Source organism: Mustela lutreola, chromosome 2, assembly GCF_030435805.1.
Source record: "Mustela lutreola isolate mMusLut2 chromosome 2, mMusLut2.pri, whole genome shotgun sequence".
NCBI lineage: Eukaryota > Metazoa > Chordata > Mammalia > Carnivora > Mustelidae > Mustela > Mustela lutreola.
Genome location: NC_081291.1, coordinates 112,875,131 through 112,898,436, shown reverse-complemented (window position 1 = coordinate 112,898,436; position 23,306 = coordinate 112,875,131). Strand labels below are relative to the sequence as shown.

General features: G+C 37.3%; 1 protein-coding gene across 4 annotated transcripts in view; it reads left to right on the top strand.

Moving 5' to 3' along the window:
• The window catches only part of TP63 (tumor protein p63), a 223,561-nt gene that overhangs the window by 100,743 nt on the left and 99,512 nt on the right, over positions 1-23,306 (top strand). Inside the window, exon 1 of one of the 4 annotated variants that reach the window (XM_059163148.1) lies at positions 22,590-22,751. The exons of the other annotated variants lie outside the window; for them this stretch is intronic. Within the exon in view, the coding sequence (XP_059019131.1) occupies positions 22,710-22,751 (42 nt within the window). The 5' untranslated portion in view covers positions 22,590-22,709. Of the gene's footprint in view, positions 1-22,589; positions 22,752-23,306 lie in introns of those variants that run through there. 4 annotated transcript variants of the gene reach the window in all.

The window sequence follows — 23,306 nt, the reverse complement described above, 5'->3', positions numbered from 1 at the left end:
ACACAAAATCTGTCCTAAATCATCACTATGTGGCGTGGCATCTAAAGAGTTTCCTTTCCTTCTATTCTCTAGGTCAAGGGGGAGGTGGGACAAAAATGAGAACACAAAAGCAACATTTTCATTTTTGAGAAAAGGAGTACTTCCTCATCAGTGCTTTTTGTGGAGGTGGGGTGGGTGGTGAGGAACTGTGCTCCTGAAGATTAGTCATGAATATAAATCCTGTCTGGAGCTGGAGAAAGGAGAAGGGACTGAGTTCTGCTACTCCACTCCTCCACTGCTACCTCCATCTGCCTCACGAGCCCGGAGGCAGTGTTCCTTCCAAACAACTACTCGCCTAACCAGTTCATTGGAATGTCTTTCTACAGACGGTGTCCTCATTCAGATTTCTTCTGAAAATGAACCTCTCTAAAAGCATAAATCATGTTTAAAAAAACAAAACATGGTGGTAAATTTTACACACACAAAAATCTCTTCTTTGGTTTAAAAAAAAAAATGCACACACCAACCTATCCCCCCCAAACCTGGACACAAACACAGAAATAAGAGCAATTAGGAAAACAGTTGCCTTGCACCTTTTAAAGAGAGGACTTTTTCTCTTGGTTGGATCTGGTCTTTGGGGTGACAGGAATTAAGCGCTCTTGATGTAATCTTCCCTGCTTACCACACACACGCCTTGTCGATCCCTCAACTTGCAGTGTAGGGGAGATTTTATGAAAATATTAAGTATATGTTCTTCTTGTTGGCATTTTAAAATGGACACATAAGACAGCGTGAAGCAAAAGATATGAACTATGGACTGACACAAATTTTACCATGTAACAATCATGACTTCAGACAGACCAATAAAAAAGGTCATATTCTGTGAGAGAAATTTAATAAATTGTGGAGTAGGTACTTAGGTGTCCATAGGTGGTTTTCTTTCTTTCTTTCTTTCTTTCTTTCTTTCTTTCTTTCTTTCTTTCCTGACCCTGTTGCTCAGCTGGGTCATACTAAAAAACCTCGAGTGGTAATGATTCACATAATATTTTCTTATTCTGGTTGTAAACAGTTCTTAAATAAATAAGGATAGTTTGTGATTTGAATTCACTGAGAAAAAAAAATAAAAGTGCTGATCTCTTAATTTATATAGTGGTAATGGGATGGTGTTGATAGTGTTATAGAAATTGAGTTTCCTGCTTTATCTGGTGAAAGTCTGAATGGTAGAGGATTAAAAAAGGCATTTGATTTACTGGGTTTATTCTTATTTTTAATTTTTAAAAGATTTTTATTTATTTTATTTGACAGGTAGAGATCACAAATAGGCAGAGAGGCAGGCAGAGAGAGAGAAGGAAGCAGGCTCCCTGCCTAGCAGACAGCAGGATGTGGATGGGGGGCTTGATCCTAAGACCCCCCGGATCATGACCCAAGCCGAAGGCAGAGGCTTTAACCCACTGAGCTACCCAGGTGCCCTGGTTGCTGGGTTTATTTTTAAAGGAATTCACATAATCATTTGAGGTTTGGAAAATTTGAAGTTTGGTTTTAACTTCACATTATCCTTCTGTAAGAACAGAATGAAACTAGCCTTATTAATCTATCCAGAGTTTTAGCTAAAGAGTAGTTCATGGTTGGAAAACAATGAGTCACAACTTTTATCTTGCAGAGGCTAGGACACTAAATTGTCTGATGGGTGATAGAACCAAGCCATTATCTTATGACTGGATTTCAAGAAGAAAGAAATGGTGTTATTTTTATTATGTGATTCTTTTCCAAAAATCATCTTGAGTCACAGAGATTCTAAGTAGTTATAAATTATTTTCTAAACTTTCGTTAAAATTTCTAGATAACTGGTCATCAAATTGCTCCCAAATCCAGAAAGACCAATAGTAAATATATATATTAACGTCAAAACACTGTTCTCAAGCGGCTATTTTCATTCTTTATCATAAACAATAAAAAAAATTCTGGCCCCAAATCCCAAATTTAGCATATGCATTAAAAGTACCCATGATACAATAACACCTACTGCACACTGTGGGTTGACTTGTTATTTTAAGGTTGACTCAAGTTAGGCTGTGACAAGGGCATGTACTGAAATTGTATTTGGCAGTGGTATATGGATGCCATAGTGAGAGTTCATATAGATTCAAGTCAGATAATGGATAAAATACAGGCCTAAAAAAACGAAAAACAAAAAACAAAAAAACCCATTCCCCCAACACACACGCACACAATTTCCTAGTCAGTGACCTCGATGAGAAGTACAAGCATGTGCCCAGAGATGGCCAGAGAACTTCATTCCCTGCTCAGCACAAAGCAAGTTAATGTGGCTGCAGAAATCCTGTTCAAGGCCCACAGCCCATATCTACTCCTGAGCTAGTTATGTGACTTACGGCAAGTTATTTCACCACCCTATGCTTCTTCTCTCATTTGCAAGATGTGAATAATGGCATCTCCTTCATAGTCTAATATAAGTATTAAATCATAAATAAAAATTATGTACATTACAGCATGAAGAATCATACCTAGCCTTAAGAAGTGCTGAATAAATGCTAACTATTATTGTTTTCTTTTTTAAATATTTATTTATTTATTTGACAGAGAGAGATCACAAGTAGGCAGAGAGGCAGGCAGAGAGAGAAGGAGAAGCAGGCCTTCTGCTGAGCAGAGAGCCCGATGTGGGGCTCGATCCCAGGACCCTGAGATCATGACCTGAACAGAAAGCAGAGGCTTAACCCACTGAGCCACCCATGCATGCCTTAAAATGCATAAAATTAAAGGTATTATAGTTTCTACCATCCTCCAAAACTTTGATCCTATGTAATGATCAAATTGAATAGAAGAGTAGAAATTTATCCTGGGTAAAAAGAAAAGTGAAATTTTATCTCATGAAGTGTTATCTCTAGTCAGTCCCTTTGAGAATATTGGGTGGAAACCAGTGTTATGGATGTTATGATCTATTCCTCTATTTTAGCTGTAATTTGTATCTGACTATCCAGCGCTCCCATCTGTTTGGGTTAGAGATTATGTGTCCAGTCGTCAGAGGAACCATGTTGATCCTTGCTTTGTACTTTTCCATTTAGTTATTATTCATTTGAAACATAATAACTTGTTTAGAATTAATGGACTAGTAATGTGGTCTTGAGTGAAAATATGATTATGATAAATGCATCCGGTAGATCATTTGTATACCCTAATGGGATGTACAAAAGAGACATAGAGTTTTTTGTTTTAAAGATTTTATTTATTTATTTGACAGACAAGAGATCACAAGTAGGCAGAGAGAGAGGAAGGGAAGCAGGCTCCCCACCCAGCAGGGAGCCCGATGCGGGGCTAGATCCCAGGACCCTGGGATCATGACCCGAGCCAAAGGCAGAGGCTTAACCCACTGAGCCACCCAGGTGCCCCGAGACATAGAGTTTTTTAAATGGCTGTACCCATTTAGACCTTCAAACAGGCTGTCCTTCACAGTGGCCACCTTGGGTAGTTCCATGCTAAATCTTCTCAGTGTCATTCACCTTCAGGGACAGCTGATCAGGAACATAAGAAATTTTGTATCCTTATTTTAAAGCTATTTTTTTCTCAATTAGCATCATCTTATCCAATTTGATCACTCACTTTATATGCTAAATTTGGCAGTGCTAAATACATTTTTTTAAGGCTGAAAATTTGTCACCATTGATTTGATTCCAATAATCAGTCACAAAGTGATTTATAAATTATGACAGATTGTTCATGAAGCTTGATGCCCCATGAAAGCAGGAATCATTACTTTCTTTTCTGTGAAACACATTGCAAAGCCTGGGCCTATTTAGTGCTCAGCAAATGTTTGTTGAATGGTCTGGAGGTCTAGAAGGCCCACCTCTTTAATCAAATTCTTAGCTCCCTAAGGAAGTAATGCAGTGTGAGTCTTTGAATGCCCCCACAGAAACTAAAGGACACTACATAATCACTCTACTGTCATTGTCTTGAAAATTAGATGCAGTCCCTCAATTGTCCCAACAATTTCTTCTCCATCCTCGTTGACTTTTTTTTTTTTTTTTTTTTTTTTTTTTTTTTTTTTTTTACCGCTTCCATATGCCATCGATTGCTTTTTTTGTTCATCGGGAATGTGTAAATATTAATTTAAAATGCTTCTTTGACATCTATTAAGCAATTTGCAACAGAATCAAGCAACAGAAGTTTTGGCATTTGGGGAATTATCAAAAAGTATTGTGCCTAGAAAGCTGTTCTTTTTTTCTTTGAGGAACATTTTTCTCTGAGTTTATGCAAATTCGAAAAGGCTAATGCAAGTCATCTCTAAAGATTGGTATGCAGGACAAAATGTTTAAGGTCACACGTTTTCTCTTGAAATTAGTCACTTCTGTATAAATCATGTTCTAGGTCAGAGGTTTTCATTTGAATGAATCAAAGCTAATTGCAATAAGGATTTAGAAAATGATACTTATTCATCAAGAACACACAAATAAATAAAATCACTTATGTTTGAACAACCTTCTGCAGTTTAAAAAAAAGTTATTTCATGTCCATTATCACTCTTAATCTTCACAACATGTAATGTATATCTCATGCCATTATAAGTACATTAACTCTTTGGATTTTTGGTGTAATTAAATGTTATTAAAAGCAATTTAACTTCATTAATGAACAGGTTAGTATGTATTTCTAAATAAAAGGCACCCATAATATTTCATACTGTTAAACAATTGAAAATATGGCTTTTGTTCTGGAGCTCCAAGTTAAAAGAATAAGATCCCAAAGATGCATTCTTTAACATTGTTTCGTACTCTACCTACAGGCAATATTGATAATAAAGCTAACCATGAAAGAGATTTTCAACACTGGTCACCTGATTGGCCTTGAAGAAACCTTTATTTTTTTTTAATTACTCATCTTTGTCTTCTTTTTATTACGGATTCTTTTTTAGACTTCCTGAGTTGAGTATTTGGGCATAGTCAATAGTGTCAGCACTACCTAGGACCGAATAAAGGATTGTTTGGTTGCTTTCTTGGTTATCGGAGAATGAGATCTTGGCTCTCATTCAACTAAAACAGAAAACGTCTGGGCAATGTCTGCTAATGTTGAAAAGTAGGGTCAGTTCTCATTGATATTCAGCAAATTCATCGATTGATTCACTTCTTAAAATGTATTGAAACCTTTCACTGTATAAGACCCCATTTAATATTTGTATGCCCAACCTAAGGTGATAGTGGGAATATTATCCTCAGTAGAATGTGATAGTGTATCAGAAACCTTGTTTGCTGAGCACAGTGAAGTGATAAATTTGTGCCCTTGTTTACATGGCTAATTGTAAGGATTTGGAAATACTCCTTTGATGTAGTAAGAGCAGATAATGAAGACAAGTTAAATGAACCTTTATAATGAATCTAGGAGTTCAAATCAGCTAAGAGTTCAACACTATCTGCTAATTTTCTTTTTGAGCCTGGCCCAAACTTTTATGTATCACCTCCCAGGCAGAAAACCTATTTTGGATATAGTGGCAAGCCAGCTTGTTTTTCTTTATAACCTAACACTTTATGCACTCTCTTAAGATGTTGGTGCTGGAACCAGCTATAGAGATCATCTTATAGCTATTTTTTTTTCTTTTTTTCTTTTTTTTTTTTTTGGCCAGCAAAGGAAATGAGCTCAGAGAAGTAGTGACAAGCCCTAGATTACATAGCCAGTTGGTGACAAAACCAGCCTAGCATCCACATGTCCTGATTGTTTGCACTATGTTATGATGTGCTCTGTTGAAAAAGAAGTTCCTATATACTGTCTTTTGAAACTAATTCTGTATTTTCAAATACAGAGCTCTGTGTACCAACTTGAGACTGTTATTTATTTATTTATTTATTTATTTATTTATTGATAATGTGAAATAGCTGCTCTCACATTGCCATTTTGCCTAACCACAGCTTATTCTTGTTTGGAGAAAGTATCAAGACTCCCTCTAATGTGTTTGGTGCTTATTCAATGCCAAGTTTAGTGCCTAGACTACCATGTTCGATGGAACGGTAGATTGAATTTCTGCATCGTTTCCAAGAATTGTGCTGTAAGAGCATAGCACACCCACCCCCCACATAATCTTGTTCTGCAGCCTTGGTGGTGTAATGAATTAGTCTTGCACGAGTCTGCTGCTTGTGGAGGGCTAAGCAGGGGATCAAATCCTCCCTTTGTAGTGAGACAAGCTGCCGGAGAAGTGATTGATATTGCAGACAGAAGTAGGACTTCAAGGAAGAAATAAGCAGATAAGTGGGGTAATAAGTAGATAATACTGCTACTTTGCACTTAGTGTCTTTTATCTGAGCATCTGAAGGCAGCTGTATCCTCAAACATCAAGGCCTCTCAATGTAAAGAGAGAATGGGGTCTCTTACTTGGTGGCCGCCTCTACAATCCATAAACCAGTGAAAAGATTTCCTAAGGAAGACCAGTGGTGAAGATTTTTTGTTTTTCTTCTTTTCTCTGGGAAGTTAAGCCACCAGGATATGAAGCAATCTCTCTAAAAGTTATCTTGATCTTGATGCAATGATCTGTATGCACTTTCCCCTACAACGTTTGGATCTGAAAAAAGAACCTTCGACTGTACCAACTAAGGCATTTACTGTATTTTTTCAATCCCTTCTGGTCATGTCAGACTCACTCCCTTTGAGTAATTCTCATTCTTGCATTTATATTACTCCTCAAAAATTTCCCTTGTAAATCTTATTTTTAGGGCAAAGTCCTTAGACAGTAAATCTTTCAGACAGCATCAGGCCATTAGGGCTCCAAGAAACTATTGTGAAGCGAAGCTGTGTTTAATGAGGTTGATGGGCTCAGTTAGAGATCTCTTTGAATATGCCTTCATTAATTGTGTACACATCTTGTTAATTCAGACAAAGAGGGTGAGTGGCCAAGCTGAAAGTGTTTCTTTTTAGCAGACTGTGAGTCAAAATTCAGAAGCCAATTCCTAGCAGAGTTAGAGAACAATACTGGCTGTCACAAGTTTTTGTAGGTAACTTTATTCCCTATTTAACAGAGACTACAACTGTTTTCTAGACATTAAATGACCCAACATAAATACTAAGTGCCACTAAAAATAGTGTTGAACATCCTTTCCATTTTTATTGCCAGTTTATGTATGTTGTGGGCTCCTTACATTTTTGTTTCTGTTTGTTTGTTTGTCAGTCATAGAAATCTTACGGTTAGGAGAGATCTTCAGGGTCATCAGATCCCACCACCCACGCAGTCTGGCATTTAGCTTCATAATTACAATATGTAAGTAACTGGCATAAACTTGGGAAGGAACGAGGACATGGATCCATCCAGTCTGTGTCCCCTGAAGATCAAAAAAATTTCACTAGATGTGGAAAAAAAGAGAAAAATCCACTTAATTCATGGCTAACTGTTTCACATTTTTATGGTTTGTCTAAAGACAAATTTGCTTTCTTTTCACAAATAGTATTTCCTTTAGAACAAATTTCATACTTGGCAGAAGATAAAAAAGAACGATGTATATTTAATAGTCTTCTCCAGCCATCTTTCAGTGTGACTGAATTCTTTTGTGAGTTGATGGTTCTCAAGTTGAGATAGTTACAGATAAAATGTGAAAGAGATTGTGCATACATGTGTGTGTTTGGGGAAGGCATATGATAAAGACAACACATGGATATTACACGTATCACTGCTTTAGCGATCCTAACACACTATTGGTTAATTATAATCTCTTCTATTTTTCCCTTCCACTTTATAGTTTATAAAACACTTTATCTTTCTTTCTTTTTATTTTTTTTTAAGTAATCTCTACACCCAGTGTGGGGCTCAAACTCACATGCCCGAGATCAAGAGTCACATGTTCACCAACTGAGCCAGCCAGGAGCCCCAACTCTTTTTTTCTTATCTGACAATCCTCACAGGTACCTTATAAGTGAGTAATATGGTCATGATGTCCTCATGTTATAAATGTGGAAATGGAGTTTCAGGGTTTCATCGAGCCCACAGATGTAGCAAGTATCAGAACCAGGACTCTACGGCCCACTTTTTGACTTGGAGCCATTGCTCTCCAAGTCAAGTTCAAAGTGCATTTAGATATAGCATCAGACAGGACATGTTAGTCGGCTACAACGAAATGCTATATAAAATCAGTAAATACTGTCATCAAATATATGCTCAACACCCATTTACTTAATTGACCTTTTTTTTTTAAATTTATTTATTTGTCAGAGAGAGAGAGAGAGGGAGCACAGGCAGACAGAATGGCAGGCAGAGGCAGAGGGAGAAGCAGGCTCCCTGCTGAGCAAGGAGCCCGATGTGGGACTCCATCCCAGGATGCTGGGATCATGACCTGAGCCGAAGGCAGCTGCTTAACCAACTGAGCCACCCAGGCATCCCTTAATTAACCATTTTAAGTACAAACCTTTCTACAGAGAGGAAATAGAATTAAAAACTATGTATAAAGAAATCACTTACCATGACCTGAATCCACTTAATTTAGCTTAATATGTAGGTTAAGTTTTTATGACTCCAACTCATCATTCTCCCCCAAGTCGGTCCCCTCCCTTCCTCCCTTGCTTGCTTCTTTCTTCCTTTCTTCTTTCCTTCCTTCCTTTTCTTATCTATTTTTTTTTTTTCTTTTTCAACCCCAAACCCAGAGGATGCTGCTCTTGCTAGATTTTACATTATGTTCTTTCAGGGCAGAGTGGAGACTACCTTCTGCGCAGTTACCGAAATCCTAATGTCACTTTTTGTCTCGCCTCATCTCCATTTAGCTTTGTCTACTTGCTTGAGTGCATACTTTGCTTCCAAGTTTTTGTGAGGCGACGGCCCATATCCTTGGCCACTTCTTCCACCTCTCTGCATGTCTGACACTTCTTGGTCTCAGTTTCTACTGCTGTGTCATTCTCCTTTCTCATTTAGGTCACATATTTCTTTTACATTTTAGAAGGCCCAAAATTAATTCTGAAAAATATTTTACCAGAGGGGAAACGGAAGTTGATATTTACTAATAGCTTAAATATATTTATTAGATAAACTGTCTTTGTGGCCCAAACTTAACTGTTTTCAAAGCAGAACTTGAGGCAGCTGAATGGGTATATAAGATGTAATTCTAGTACCCTTAGAGAGTAAGCCATGGCAACAAAGGTAAACACGTAATTTCTCTTAGTTAAACGCAGTGGGCAATGTAATTCTTTCTAACAGGAATGTAAATCTAAGAATATGGAGAGCCATTTCATGTTCACAAAACTGTTGCCAAGCACTGGGACATGTACATTCCATTTGGGGGCTTTATATTGTCAGCCTCTAAAATGAGAAAAGTTTGGCTATATGAGTTCTAGAGTCTCTTAATCATGTCAGATTTTTGAGTTCTGTTTCTACCAGTGCTTAGAATTACTGCTCATATCATTGTCACTGCAAGCCAGGCATTCTCTTTTATCCTTACTTTTGGAATATCACATTTCCCTCCCAGAGAAAATGGCAGAGCTCTTTCTCTTTTCCCTGTTCTTCGTGCTGAGGCACAAGAGAAAGTGGCCCTCGTAATGGGTGTGTCCACTTATAGTGCTAGGAAATAATGGGAAAAGAATTTATGAGCAAATGCCTAATTGATTGCTAACTACTGAGACTCATAGACTTAGAGAAGCATATGGAAAAAAAAAAATGGGTCCTTGTGTTTGAATCCCTAAATTATCCTGAGAACCTAGGGAAGCCCCTACTGGATTAGAGTCCTCCAGGACAGGAGGTCTATTAGGAGAACTAGTTTTGTTTTATAGTTTTAAATGTAAATGTTAGCCCCAGATGGGCAGAACATTGAACTCTCTAATTAGCCTTGCAGGTCCTTCTTTAAAGAAACAAGTGTGTAGCAACTAGCCATTTAAAAAGACATTCTGTGCATTGTTTGCTGAAGGTCAGAGGGCAAATGCTGTTGTGACAGTTGGGTGGACTTGGCAGGCACACTTCTCTGAAGAGGATCAGAAAGAGAAGAGCAGTCGACGTTAATCTTTGGTGATAGCAATGGCAGAAGACAGTTCTGTCTACTAGAATCTTTTTGATATTCATTCAATTCACGTGAAGTTTTCCAATTTTTAATCCAAGGAGTTAGAAAAATAGAGTCATAGGAAATAGGAGATGATCTAGCCAATACCTTTATCTTTAGGGAAGTTAACTTATAAATTATAAGTCATAATAGCTTAGTTGCCTTATGCATGAAAAAGACAAAAATCATTCAAGCTCACCAGTCTTATTCCAGTACATGTTTCCTACTCTACCTCTCACCTCTCAAGTCCATCCATGCTCACCTAACTTCACTTTATTATTCTGACTACAGAATGTTTTGTCTCTGTCTTCTGTCCCTTACTGTTATTTTAATTTAGGAATGCCTTATTTCTCTTTGTCTTCCTTCCAATTCCTACCGAATGGTAATGAGACTCAACTCCCATTTCTCCTCATTGGGAATTAATCATTCCTTCTCCCTTATTTCCATAGAATTGTTACTTATAACTTAACATTTAGCATTTATTTTATTTAGCTTCTGTTTTATATACATTTCCTCCTGATTTATAAACTTTATTGCTGTTGTTTTGTTTTCTTTTCTTTTCAGAGATGTCCCTTCCATTCTATCAGGCAGTCTGAGGACAGGCACGGAATGTTGTTCTTTTTTGGGTCTTATTGTAACACCATGTACAATGAAGTATTCAGTTAATGTTAGAAATTAAATGTGTATATGTGCAGGTATGCGAGGAGAAATAAAGTAGTTTCTACTGGTGGTCTCTCATATCCTTCTAGCATTAACATGGATCTAGGACTTAATCTTGGACTCAACTAATGTTTAACTATTTAAACTAGCCTTGACTTTTATTTTTCTGTTTGGATTGCCCAGTTAGGAAGGGAGGGGAGGTAAAGCTCAAATTTGACAATTTTCCCAGTGATGTATCCTGATAAGCATTTTTGACTTGTTTCCTTCTAGAATAATAGTGGAGATGGAGAAAGGGAGGTGGTCTGATGTTTGAGGATCATGCATGAGTTTTAGGTATCTGCACAGCCTTCTAGCTATTGACCTTGACTAAGAATTCACTATGGTTGCTAAATAAAAATTGAAAGAATATGGACCATTTCAGGAATTAGTTGGGAGAGAAGATGCTGAATATATCTTTTAAAAACATGCTCAGAAGGAAGCATCAGGGTCCTGGTTTGCTCATGATCTTACAGATTTAGGACACACCATGTATACTATCATTGATTTAGCCTTTCAGCACTGTATCTTAACCCTCTTACCCTGAAGAGAATCAATCTGAATTACAAAGCCTAGTGAACAAAAAGAAATACTTAAGAGAGCATAAAGAGCTCATTAAGATGGGCTTAGTATACCTGTTTCATTCATTTGTCACCTGAATTACAAATAATTCTTCACCTTTAAATTTATTTTGTTGGGACTGCTCCATAGTGTGTGTGTGTGTTCAGATTATTTTTAATGGAACCTGACATTGCCACATGTATCTTTCTGTGATCTGAATACAATGATTTGAACTCTTCTGGTTCCCATCTGAAGACTTGTTTCTACATTGTTACTAGGAGGCTATTAATACTTAGTTTCTCTTTACTTTTAAGCTACATATATTTTAATCCTAAAGTAAATTCCTGTCTTTGTTGGAAATTGCCTGTATTTTCTTAGATGCAGCATTCATCCTAAATCTTTCTCTCTCTCTCTCTTTTTAAAATCTTTCTATAACCACTGTTGCAGAGTTCTCCAGGTAAAGATGGATGCAGGTAATGTTTTCTTACAAAATCAAACCAGTGGCCTCTGGAGGCCAGAAGATCTGGCTTAACCACCTGGCTCACAGAGGCACACCTACTTGGTTGCACCACTTTTTAATCGAGTGGTGAATCAGGCTTGGGAAGCTGCAACTAAATCAGTTTATTATGTCTGTAACAGTAAGAAGCTCAGGAGATCAACATTAAGGGAAAAAAGCTGTTAAGTAGGAAAGTATCTTTGGGAGTCATTTGTGGCAACAAGACCTCTTCTTTTTCCTGCAGCGCAGGCAAACAAATTGATTTGCTCAGAGACCAAATCCCTCCCCCTTGTTGGGGGCATGCGCATGAGCAGACAGCCTCTTCTCTGACTGGGCTCCCTGCGTGGCCATGCAGAGTACCTACAGCCTTAGGCACAGTGGGTGTGTGAACTTGAATATAACATTGAAGCCCTCTGAAACCTGGTTTCCTTATCTGAGAATTGGTGGTAAGAAGGCCATGCCTGCTGCCCAGATGTATCTCAGGGATCAAACCAGAGTCGTCATCTGACAAACAGAACTGGAGTGCCTACCATGCATGCTCTCCAAGCTGGAGGAAGTACAGAACTACAAGAGCATCACCCATGTCCTCCAGCTCATATTTTAGTGTGAGATTCATGGAAACAGAACTCGAAAGTAATGAGATGAGATCTACGATCATGCAGGTATTGCCAGGACCAGGTAATTTCGAGCTGGGAATGACTGGGCTGCTTAGAGAAGACAAATGACCCACCGATGCCACCACAATGCTGGGTGTGAAAGAGTCCCTCAAGTGTTGAATCAAACAGAGGAAACCTGTCCTGTGGGTGTTGAACAACATATTGGAGTTTGCCTGGTGGAGAGAACAGAGGAACCGGGGTGCACAGAGCTGCAAAATTATGAAGTACAACATCTATGTGCTCTTAGTCTGCAAAGCATGCTAATACCCAAAGCTCTTATAGTATACTCCAAACTACTGCATCCGTCTTAGTTCATTAATAAGACTGTGTACTCAATTAACACTGTCCTAGACAGAAATATAGGCGATTTTAAAGCCAGAATTTATCATAGGGTTCTTACCACAACATGTTCAGGTCCTCTTAAAGTTGGATTCGGTTTCCCATTTTGGTCAAAAGTCCCTAGGGTTCATATCCAACCTTATTGCCTAGGTTCTGCCTTCCAATACTGTGAGTGCTTCACTTTCTTCTGTACTCAGGATCCTTGGGACAAAATTGATACCGGGAATCATGTTTTCATCTTTATTTTTAATTATTTTTACTTTATTTTATTTTATTTTATTTTATTTTTAAATTTATTTAATTTTTTACAGAGGGCAGAGGGAGAGAGGGAATCTTAAGCAGGCTCCATGCCCCTCACAGGGCTCTATCTCATGACCCTGACATCATGACCTGAACCGAAATCAAGAGTCCAATCCTCAATAAACTAAGCCACCCAGGTGCCCCTATTCTTCTTTTTTGTAATTTCATTACTATTATTTTTGGATCAAGGCCTCCTACACCCTATACTTAGGATGAATGGAAATGGTTTCCAGAGACAGGTACTCTTTCTCTGATGGCCTGGCACAGAGTGAAGATTACAGCAGCCTGCTGGCATTGGTGTCTAGGAGAGCAGTCAGTACTCGCTGCTTTGCCAGTTTGGAGAAGCACTACGGTTTGTTATACCTAAGTTACCTCCGCCCCTCTGCTGGAGGTGGCAAGGATAGTGATCCAGGGTTCAGCTAGGGCTTCAGGCTTCTGTTTTTTTCTCTTAATCATCCTAACTTCTTCTTCTTTTTCTTTCTTTTTTTTTTTTTAAGTGTCTTTCTTTGTTTCGTATTGTGGTAAAGAGCTGTTTTCTGCCCAAGAAGACATTGTTTAAACCGTTGTACAGTAAGAGAGAAGTTAGTGTCCCTTAGAAGCCTATGGAGAATTTGAGAGGCCAAGAAAGGACTTTAGAAATCCCCTAGGGCTTGGCCAACACTTTATTGCACTTCTGTGAGGCTGAAAATCAGAGAGGTTTCAAGGTCACACAGCAAGTCACAGGGCACATACACTGGAACTTAATATATATGTATAAACCACATATGCATACCTCATATTTTCACACTTAAGATATGGACATAGTGCAAGTATGACTAGTGTAGCATAGAGGATGAGTGGAAAATAGGGCTCCCGGAAGGGTTCAGTCATTTCACTACAGTCCCTGAAGCAAAGATGATGTATGTACTGCAGGGGAGATTCACGAGTGGGATCATCCAAGTTTTCCCAAAGTCACAAACCAGTGATTGTCCATCCTGTTTCCTGAAGCTTTAGTAGTTTTTGCCAGTTGAACACATCCCGTAACGAATGGTAAGTGCAGACGGGTGAGTTGAAACCCTAAAAGGACATTGGAATTCTCTGAGAGTCTGAATTAAAATAGGCAGAGTATGATTTTTTTTTCCCCCCTGGAGTCCATTCAGGATTCCAAAGTGAATGTACCTCCTTTTTATTTTGCCTAGGGATTTTCTTTTTTCCTGGAAAGGGTGGAGAGAATTTATGTAAGAAAGAAAGCTGAGTTGCCTCAAAGCACAGCCTCCAGGAAGAATGAGGCACCCCCCCAACCCAGTATTTTTGCTGAGGATAGACAAATAGAGGAACTAAAAGTAAAGCTTAAAATCTCTAGCACTGAAAACATCGTAGAATTCAGCTGGTCTATAAAATCCACTACCTAATGCTTCTTAGGAAGGAAATACCACAAGGAAAAGATGTGAAATATGAAGTTGATAGGGATGTTGTCTGTCTTCATTAATAGTAAAATTCAGATTATGGTTAAATAGACAAACCCAAACTTCAATACAAGGTGCCAAATGTATAGCAAAACTAAGTCGAGTAAGTAGAATGGAAAACTGCAAAATGGACAAGGAAATATTCTGTTTTATGTAATATAACCCATTTACTCTCAGAGCTAGTGCTTAACCCAAAGCCCATGACTCTTGGAATAATGCCTTTCTTAAAGGCAAGGTAGACTACCTTTCTACAGTTTTAAGTAGGGTAAATCATTTAAAAGCTGGTATTGTATTGAAATATATCTCAGTATGGAACCAGAAGGAAGGGTGATGTGTTGTGCAATTAGCTTGAATGAATATTTGTTCATGATCTATCCATTAAAAAAAAGGACTTACTTAAAAACACAGAGGTGAGACCTACACCCCAGGTTTCTGCTGGTGACTCCAGAGCTCTTTCCACTATTCCAAATTGACAGCTGACTACAGACCTCTTCCTTCTGACAGCAGCCATTTGGAGGCTATGTCAGGAGAAAAATGAAAGTTAGTGAAACACAAACAAAATCTAGTATTTATGGAATTAAGTATTTATAGAAGGTATCCAGTAGCCATGTGCAGAACTACAGATGTGAATAAATAAAAGGATAAAAGTGTACTTAAATCTATTTAAAACTTACTGTAAGCTAATTAGTGTCCTAGGATTGGTTAGGAAGGTAAATGTTACAAAATGGTGTGATATTTTGATTTTCTAGATGAAGGTTCAAAAAATCTAAGTGAACATACCAGTCTTCAAATACAGCTTACTTTGATTTAAAGACTTACACTTTCCAAAGCAGAGCAATCAATGGGGATGGAGAGGAATATGTTCGTTTTAATGAATAATATATGATAGCAATAGAAGGAAGTTAATTTTGTTTGTGTGCTTTTTCACTAAACTATGAAAAATAATTTTTATTTACTAAAGTAATCAGAGTTCATATTTCAATATATACAATACTAAAAGAGCAGAGAAACTTGGAAAGTGTGTGACAAAAATGTCAAAGGGTTAATATCTTATTAATGAGGAAAACACTACTCCTCCACTGGGGTAGAGATTGGAGGAGAAAGCATAGGACATTAACACATCATTCAAAAAAGAAACGCAAAGGGCTACTAAACGTATTGAAATATATTTAATCTTACTCATAATCTGGGGGATTCATATTTAAAATAAGAAAACAGTTTCTTTTTATTTGTACAATTGGAAAAGTTAATCTTCAATATTGTGGTCCTCTATCCTCATTACAAATGCAATTTATGCCACCCTTTTGGAAAACAACTTGATTCTACACCCATCAGGAGACTTAAATTATAACCTTTGACCCAGGCTGTTGAGTGGTAGTACTTAACATGGAAAATGCTCATAATAGTATGATAACTAGTTAAATATATATATATATATAAATTATGATATGCATGTGTGTGTATGTGTGTGTCTATACATACACACACATAAATGATCCCAACTGTTTATAGAACACATACATTAAGAGAGGAGAAAAAGCATGGAAACTTAACAGTAATTCTGAGAAGTTTGCTTACAAAGGGCATGTAATTTTTTTCACTTTTTGTCTCTAAATATCACATGATTTTGTAATCTAAAAATTTAAATGCAAATTAAAGGTAGTGCTAGGAGAGATGATCTTATCTGTGTTTATTTTTGCATCTCTTTACCTGGACCGTTTTGGAGTCCTTCCAAAGTAAAACACTATCTAAATTTGGGGAAGTGGTTAACAATACTGTTATTAAAATAATCATAGAGTGGGGTGCCTGGTAAATGAGCTATGAACATGGCATTGAAGGAGGGATAAATACTGGGGTGGGAGGAGGTATAAAGACATGACCTCCTTGAACAGCACAGGGTTTGTGTGGATTTGGGGGCCAAAATATACAGGTTCTACTCTTGATTTCATCATTTAGTATTTGTCTGCATTTTGGTGTCTTCACCTTTATCTGTAAGATAGGAATGATAACAGTACCCAGTTGATAATTTTGTAAGAGAATTAAACACATTTGATATATGTTAAGTACTTTGAAGAGTGCCTGACACATTAAAAGTACAAAGAGAGAGAGAATCTAAATCTTGTTTCCATTTACCTTCTATTTGACAGTTGACAGAAATAAAAAATGATAGCCTGAGTACATCTGTAAGATTTAGGACAGAACTCAGCTCCCTTTCTATGCCTATGAGACTCATTTTTCAGTCTAGCTAGTGACCCTAAAGTGGATGTCATCTTACATTTTGCTTTGGAACTTAGCTTTAGAATAAAAAGAACATTGATTTGGTGAATTAATTAAGTGGCTCTCAGTAGCTTCTACAAATGCCAATTCTTCTCACCTATCCATAGCAGGAGGGGATGAAATCACTTGGGGAAGATTAAAGCTCTAAAAATTAGATGTATGTTCTGTGTTGGCTGTCCTTTATAGTAGCTGGCATCAAAATGATCTAATTGATTTTGTTCTGTGGCAACTTGGAAAGTCCCAACATTTCTTAGCTTTCACACAGGCTCTATAAAACCCCAATCTCTTTTAACTATTGCAGTTGTATTATTCTGACAATTTTCCTTTTGGCAAACAGGTATTAAGAACTTGAGGTACTGTACTTAGATCAAAACCATCATCTTTTTTTCTCTTTTCTATTTTCATTAGATACTGTGCATTGATTCCCACAGGAAAGGCATCAGTGTCTTAATAAATATCTTGAGTAAAAGAATCTACTGATCAACCTTCTAATTGTTTCTTCAGAATTAACTGTTCAATTGAACACATTCATCAGGCATTTAGACACTTAATGTGATATGGTGAACAAAAAAATGGACTCCAGCCCCAAAGTTCGTTGCCCACTGGAGGAGAGAGCCAAGTATACAAAATTTAGCATTGCAAGGTAGTATTATATTGGTTTTTATATACATTCATATAACACAAGAGAAGATTTAATTTCATCTAGGGAATTGGAGAATTTCTCATGAAGGTTGTAGTGTCTGAGGAACCTAAAAATGTTTTCACTGATCAGGTAAAAAGAATGAAGGCATTCCAGACTGAGGGACCAGACTGAGCGGAGAGGCACGGATGATTAGCTAGGGCCAGCATGTGACAAGCAGAGTGGGATATGTGGAAAGTGTGGTTGAGAGCATAGCTTGGAGTCAGACTGTGAAAGGCCCTAAGTGTCTGTGGAAGTACAGTGGACCCTTGAACAGGATGAGGACTGGGGGCATTGACCCCCCCCACCCCGAGTTGAAAATCTGCATGTAACTTTGACTTCCCCAAAACTTAACTTCTATCCAAAACTTACTCCTATCTTCCTGTTGTTTGGAAGCCTTTCTGTTAATATAACAGTCGATTAACATGTATTTTGTATATTCTTATAAAACAGTAAGCTAGAGAAAATAAAATGTCGTTAAGAAAATCATAAGGAAGAGAAAGAAAATTTACTGTAGTATGTTGTAAAAAAAAAATCTGCAAATAAGCGGAACTGTGTAGTTCAAACCCATGTTCAAGGGTCAGCTGTAGTTGGTTTTTTTTTCATTGGCATGGAGGCATCCTGAGAAATGACATGGTCAGAGTTGTTCCTGAGGAAAGATAAAGAGATAGGGAGGGGGACTCTCATGGGGAGGAGGGAAAGTAGGGACAACACTGGATATCCATTTTTCTACTTCATTCAGGTAGACCTGTGGTTAAAGAATAAAAAGTTTGATATGTTTAGAATCAGGTATGTATTCTTTCTTGGAGTCTCAACTGCTGCTATTAAAAACAAGTCACCAATCTTTGTTTACTTTAATAAATGTCTACCTAATCTTGGCCAAATTTACCTATGCCTCTTTAACTTCTCTTTTCTTTCAATTAATAGAACTGAGGTCTTCATGAGAGAACACACTGAAACACTGATCTCCAATCTGCAGCCTTTTCTTGAAACCTAAACATTTCCCCATCCTCTATACCTACTTCCAACCATTGGGGGCAGGCAAAAATCCAAGAACACAAAATTGCTTCCTTTTTTTTTTTTTTTTTTTTTTTACTTTTTAGAATGTGTAGGTACTATGTTATTCCCTACCTAACTTCACACACATGGATTAAGAAGTTCAAGCAAATGTTTTATGCATGCAAGGATTTATACACTTGCTTAACTTTTTTACATACAGATATAAAATGGAACCATTGATATTTGGTATATTATAAAGATAACATGTCAAATCAGAGAGAAAAAAAAAATTTGAAAAAATGGTAAACGTGAGGAATATATCCTTGGGAGGGGTGGATCTTCATTTGTTTCTCATACCAATAAAAATTCCAAAGAGTTAAAAGATTTCCATGTTAAAAAATGTTAAAAGCCATAATAATATGAGATGATAGTATGGTTAAAGAATTTTATAATGTTGGGCTGGGACAGGTCTTTCAAGCTATCTTGAAAAGTATAAGGCAGGATGCCTGGGTGACTTGGTCGGTTAAGAATCTGCCTTCAGCTCAGGTCATGGTCCCAGGGTCCTGGAATTGAGTCCCACATTGGGCTCCTTGCTCAGTGAAGAGCCTGCTTCTCCCTCTGCCTGCCGCTCCCCCTACTTGTACTCTCTAGCTCTTGCTCGCTTTCTCTGACAAATAAGTAAATAAAATATTTAAAGAAAAAAGAAAAATATTAACTCATAAGAGAAAAATTATAAATTGGACTATGGAAAACTAGGATTCTTCTACACCAGAAAGCAACCCGTAAAACCATATATGCATTTGAAAGCCCAGGCACACACATGCACACAGCAGAGAAATACTTCCAGTTATAATAATGGGTTATTATCAATAAAATATAAAGATCTCCTACAGGAATAACTGTTTAGGAGGATAGCCAACAAAATGTTAGCAGTATTATTTCTGGACATCAGACACAGCGACCCCACATCGTGGATGGCTTCCCTTCCCAGTGCACTGGGTTTACAACAGCTGTATTTTCATGAAGGGGTAGCAGAGACCTCATTGTGACGCCACAAAGCTTTGAGGAATCTGGGAGAAGGGGCTGAGAACGGAAAGTTGTAAGCTGTTAATAGGGTTGTTCCAACTCCTGAGGACTTGGGAAACCCACTTCAAATCTTTGAGTTTGTTTATTTATCTGCAAAATGGGGTAATAATACTTACATACATCACTAAGTCATTAGGAAAATTAATGCACATTACTAAACCTTTGAGATCCCAGGATAAGCATTATTGCGTGGGGAGTAGAGAATCATGGCTTCTCTTAACCTCCTGCTAAAGTTAATACTTGGTATTTCTATACCAATTCTGAAATGAAACCTTATCAGAGGCACTTTAGTTAACTCACATATGGCAATGTGTTTGAATTTAAATGAACTGGTAACTAGTAGTTCTTTTTTTATCATGAGGATACTAAAAGCAAAAATCACAGATTTCCTCCCCCCAACCCCTCCACAATATAGTGTACCTTTTTCTTTAAGTCATTTAAGCATCTTGGTATCTGTACAACTTGATGGCTCTAACTACACAGTTTGGAGATGAGCAGATTGCTATATAAATACCCAAGTGAAATAAGAAGAATGCAAAAAAAAAAAAAAAATCTTCCAACCTGCTTCCATGGATTCTGGACAGACTCTTAGCCTTGTAATCGTCTTTAGAAATCATTTAGTTCTGCCTCTCATTTCACAAATGAGGAACTTGAATCCAGAGTGGTGCGGTGACCTGCCCCAGAGGCACAGAGCTAACTAAAGGCAGAACTGGGATTACAGGCTGTATTTCCTAGTCACTCCTGTACCCCCCAGTCCTGTGCTCTTAGCCTTCAGCTACCCAAAGGACCCAAATAGCAGTGGCAGATAGATAGATAGGACAGACATATGTGTCATAGATTTTGTCCAGAATCTTAGTAGCTATGTTAGACATAGACCATCATCCTCAGATCTGATTGTGCTGAAGGCTGAGCTCGTTCATAGAAAGATTTTGGTCTATCACATCCCGCTGGGAATATTTTGATTTTGTAAAAGATGAAATGTGTTTACATTTTGATGGAACATTATCAACATTTGAGTCTGTGAACCCTACACTTAGGGTTCAAAATGTTATGCTACCCCAGTATTATAAAAAAATGATCTAATAGTGGCTTTCTGGGCAGTTGTCTAATGACATTTACTTGACAGCACTGATTCCCAAGCCTGATTATTCAGAACTGCCTCATGGGCTGTACCAAATACAGCTGGGACCAGATCCACACATCTGTTTTTAAGAAGCACCCTGGACAATTCTCAGGGTCACCCAAGTTTTTAAACCACTGGAATAGAGAGCAGATTAAGGAAGCAACAATCTGTTCTTCCCTGTTGACCTGAAAGCTGTCAGTGGGTATAGAATTTAAATACATGATATAAATAATTATACTGCACTTCATACCCAGAGCTCATTTGGTTAATATTTCAGAGAAAAAAATGCACATTATGTCTGATATAAATTTGTAGTGTTACAGAGCGTTGTCATATTCTTGGACACTTGATATTCAAATGATGTTATTGAAAATTTTTGCAAAAAAACATTCTTACCAGTGACTCAGGGACTTTAAAATAAATATGCCAATAATCACATTATCCTTTATGCACATGCATTTAATGGATACAAAAATAAAAGTAAAAATGGGGCAAATCTAAGGTCATGAATATATTTGCCAAGCTAATTTCTAAAGTTTATATACCAGCATAGCCTGGCTTCTGATTTTCTTCTAATCTTCTTATCTTTTAAATTTTAGGGGAAAAAAAAAAATCTAAGCATCTATTTCTAGCTGTCTCAGCCAGTTGTACCTTTCAGGCGGGACAAAGGGACTTGGCCTTCCAAGTGGGGGTGGGGAGTGATACTTTGATAGAGCTCTAAAGTGAATTACATAGAATACTCAGCAGTAGCAAGAGAATTTTAGTGAATCAAACCATACCATGAGAGTGCATTTCATCTTCACTAAATTGTGGTAACCAAGGCCAGATTCTACAATAATGTTCTTCTATGTTTATGTAAATATAGTCTTAAGGCAAAAGGCAATTGGTTTCTCACACTTTAAGATTTATTCTTTCTATCAGGCTTTCTGCTCCTTGGAGAGCATGCTTCTCTGTCTCTGTCTCTCTCTCTGTCTCTCATGAATAAATAAAAAATTTAAAAAAAAAGATTTATTCTTTCTATTTATAATTTATTAACTGTTTACAGAAAAAGATAATGCTTTTGGGTATTAATGAAAACCAGATATAATAAAGTAAAGAAAATATTCAAATAGATAAGCTATTGTATTGATTCATGTCCCAAGAAATAATGATAGAAAGAAGCGGTACTTTTTTTTTTTTTAAGGCTTAAAAAAAATGGGCACTTTTCCCAGAATTTCTATTTCCTGTACATAATATGGATATTTGTTTTTGCAAGGTAACGGGACCAGTGGTTTAAATTGATCATTGACTATGTCCTGAAAAAGCAAGTGGCTGATATTGGCATAAATTTGTGTTTAACCACTGGCATTTCTCTGTGGAGAATAAGTTGAAAATTTTTCAGCTATCCAGCAGTGGATTTTAATTTTTATATTGAGAAAATATAACTATGATTTGAATATTTAGAAATAGGTTTGAGTATTTAGGATTTAGTTAGAAATTACTAACTTTACATAGTCATTCTTAAAACTCCACATCTAGTTTAAATAAAGGGGGGGGGGCTTCCAAAAGCTCTCCCTGAAGTTTTACTTTTCAGTTGCAAAGTGTAAAATAACCTTCTGAAAAGCCTTCTCTAAGTCCTGGTGGTGGGACGTCTGAGGTTTGTTTGGGGAGATTTTGTTTTGTTTTTAGGAGAGAGCACTTTCTTATGAAAGAGACAAGGGAAAGTTTTACCAGTCTCTCTCCTTTTTTTTTTTTTTTTCCTTTCTTTCTTTTTCTTTTAAAGATTGGTGATAAGGAATTCTAACTACTTAATGAGATGGGAGAGGCCTCACTCCATTGGAGTGGAGGACTCCAGGTGGAAGTTGATGGATTGGACAGGTAAAGAGAAGAGCCCCGCCCCTCATGCCTATAGTTGGGTATATATTAGGGAACCTAAAATTATGTACAGAGAGAGAAAGAGAGAGAGGGACCTGAGTTCTGTTATCTTCTTAGTAGATTCCTGTTGTCAGGGTCTCAGAGGGGGTGGGGGGGTTGGCAAAATCCTGGAGCCAGAAGAGAGGACAGCGGCATTGATCAATCTTACTGCTAACATGTTGTACCTGGAAAACAATGCCCAGACTCAATTTAGTGAGGTAAGGATTTTAGATTTTAGCACTCCATTTAGAGATGTTTTTTCATTTTTATTTTTTAAATAAAAGTTTACATATTTGTGGTTCTTGGTCACCCAATGTAATGCTTTTGCAAATTGTGTGTAGGAATCTCCTTTTCTTGGTTCATGTTTTCTGTGGTGACTGTAAGATTTTTTTTTTTTTCCTTTAAGTAGGAGATGAAATAATAGGAGAAAAGGGAGGAGAAAAATTTCTGGGTGACGTTATATATTTGAAGAAACCCAATATTCAGGAGTTTGTAAAATCACTTTTTGTAAGAACAGACTGAGAGAGCAGCTCACATTCTGCTACATACATGGAAATGACTCCTGTTGGGTATTCACGTACCAGTAAGACAAATTAGTTGGCTGTGTCTTAACTCAGTTAAGTTCTCAGTTCTATCTCCAGACTTCATCCTAAAAGCAAATGAAGCTTTTTCAAAATAATCCAGGTGAGATTTTTTTTTTTTTTTTAAACCATCTTCGTTTTGAATTCTATCAATCCAGAGACCCATCTAAATCCTCAGGGGACTTTACTAAT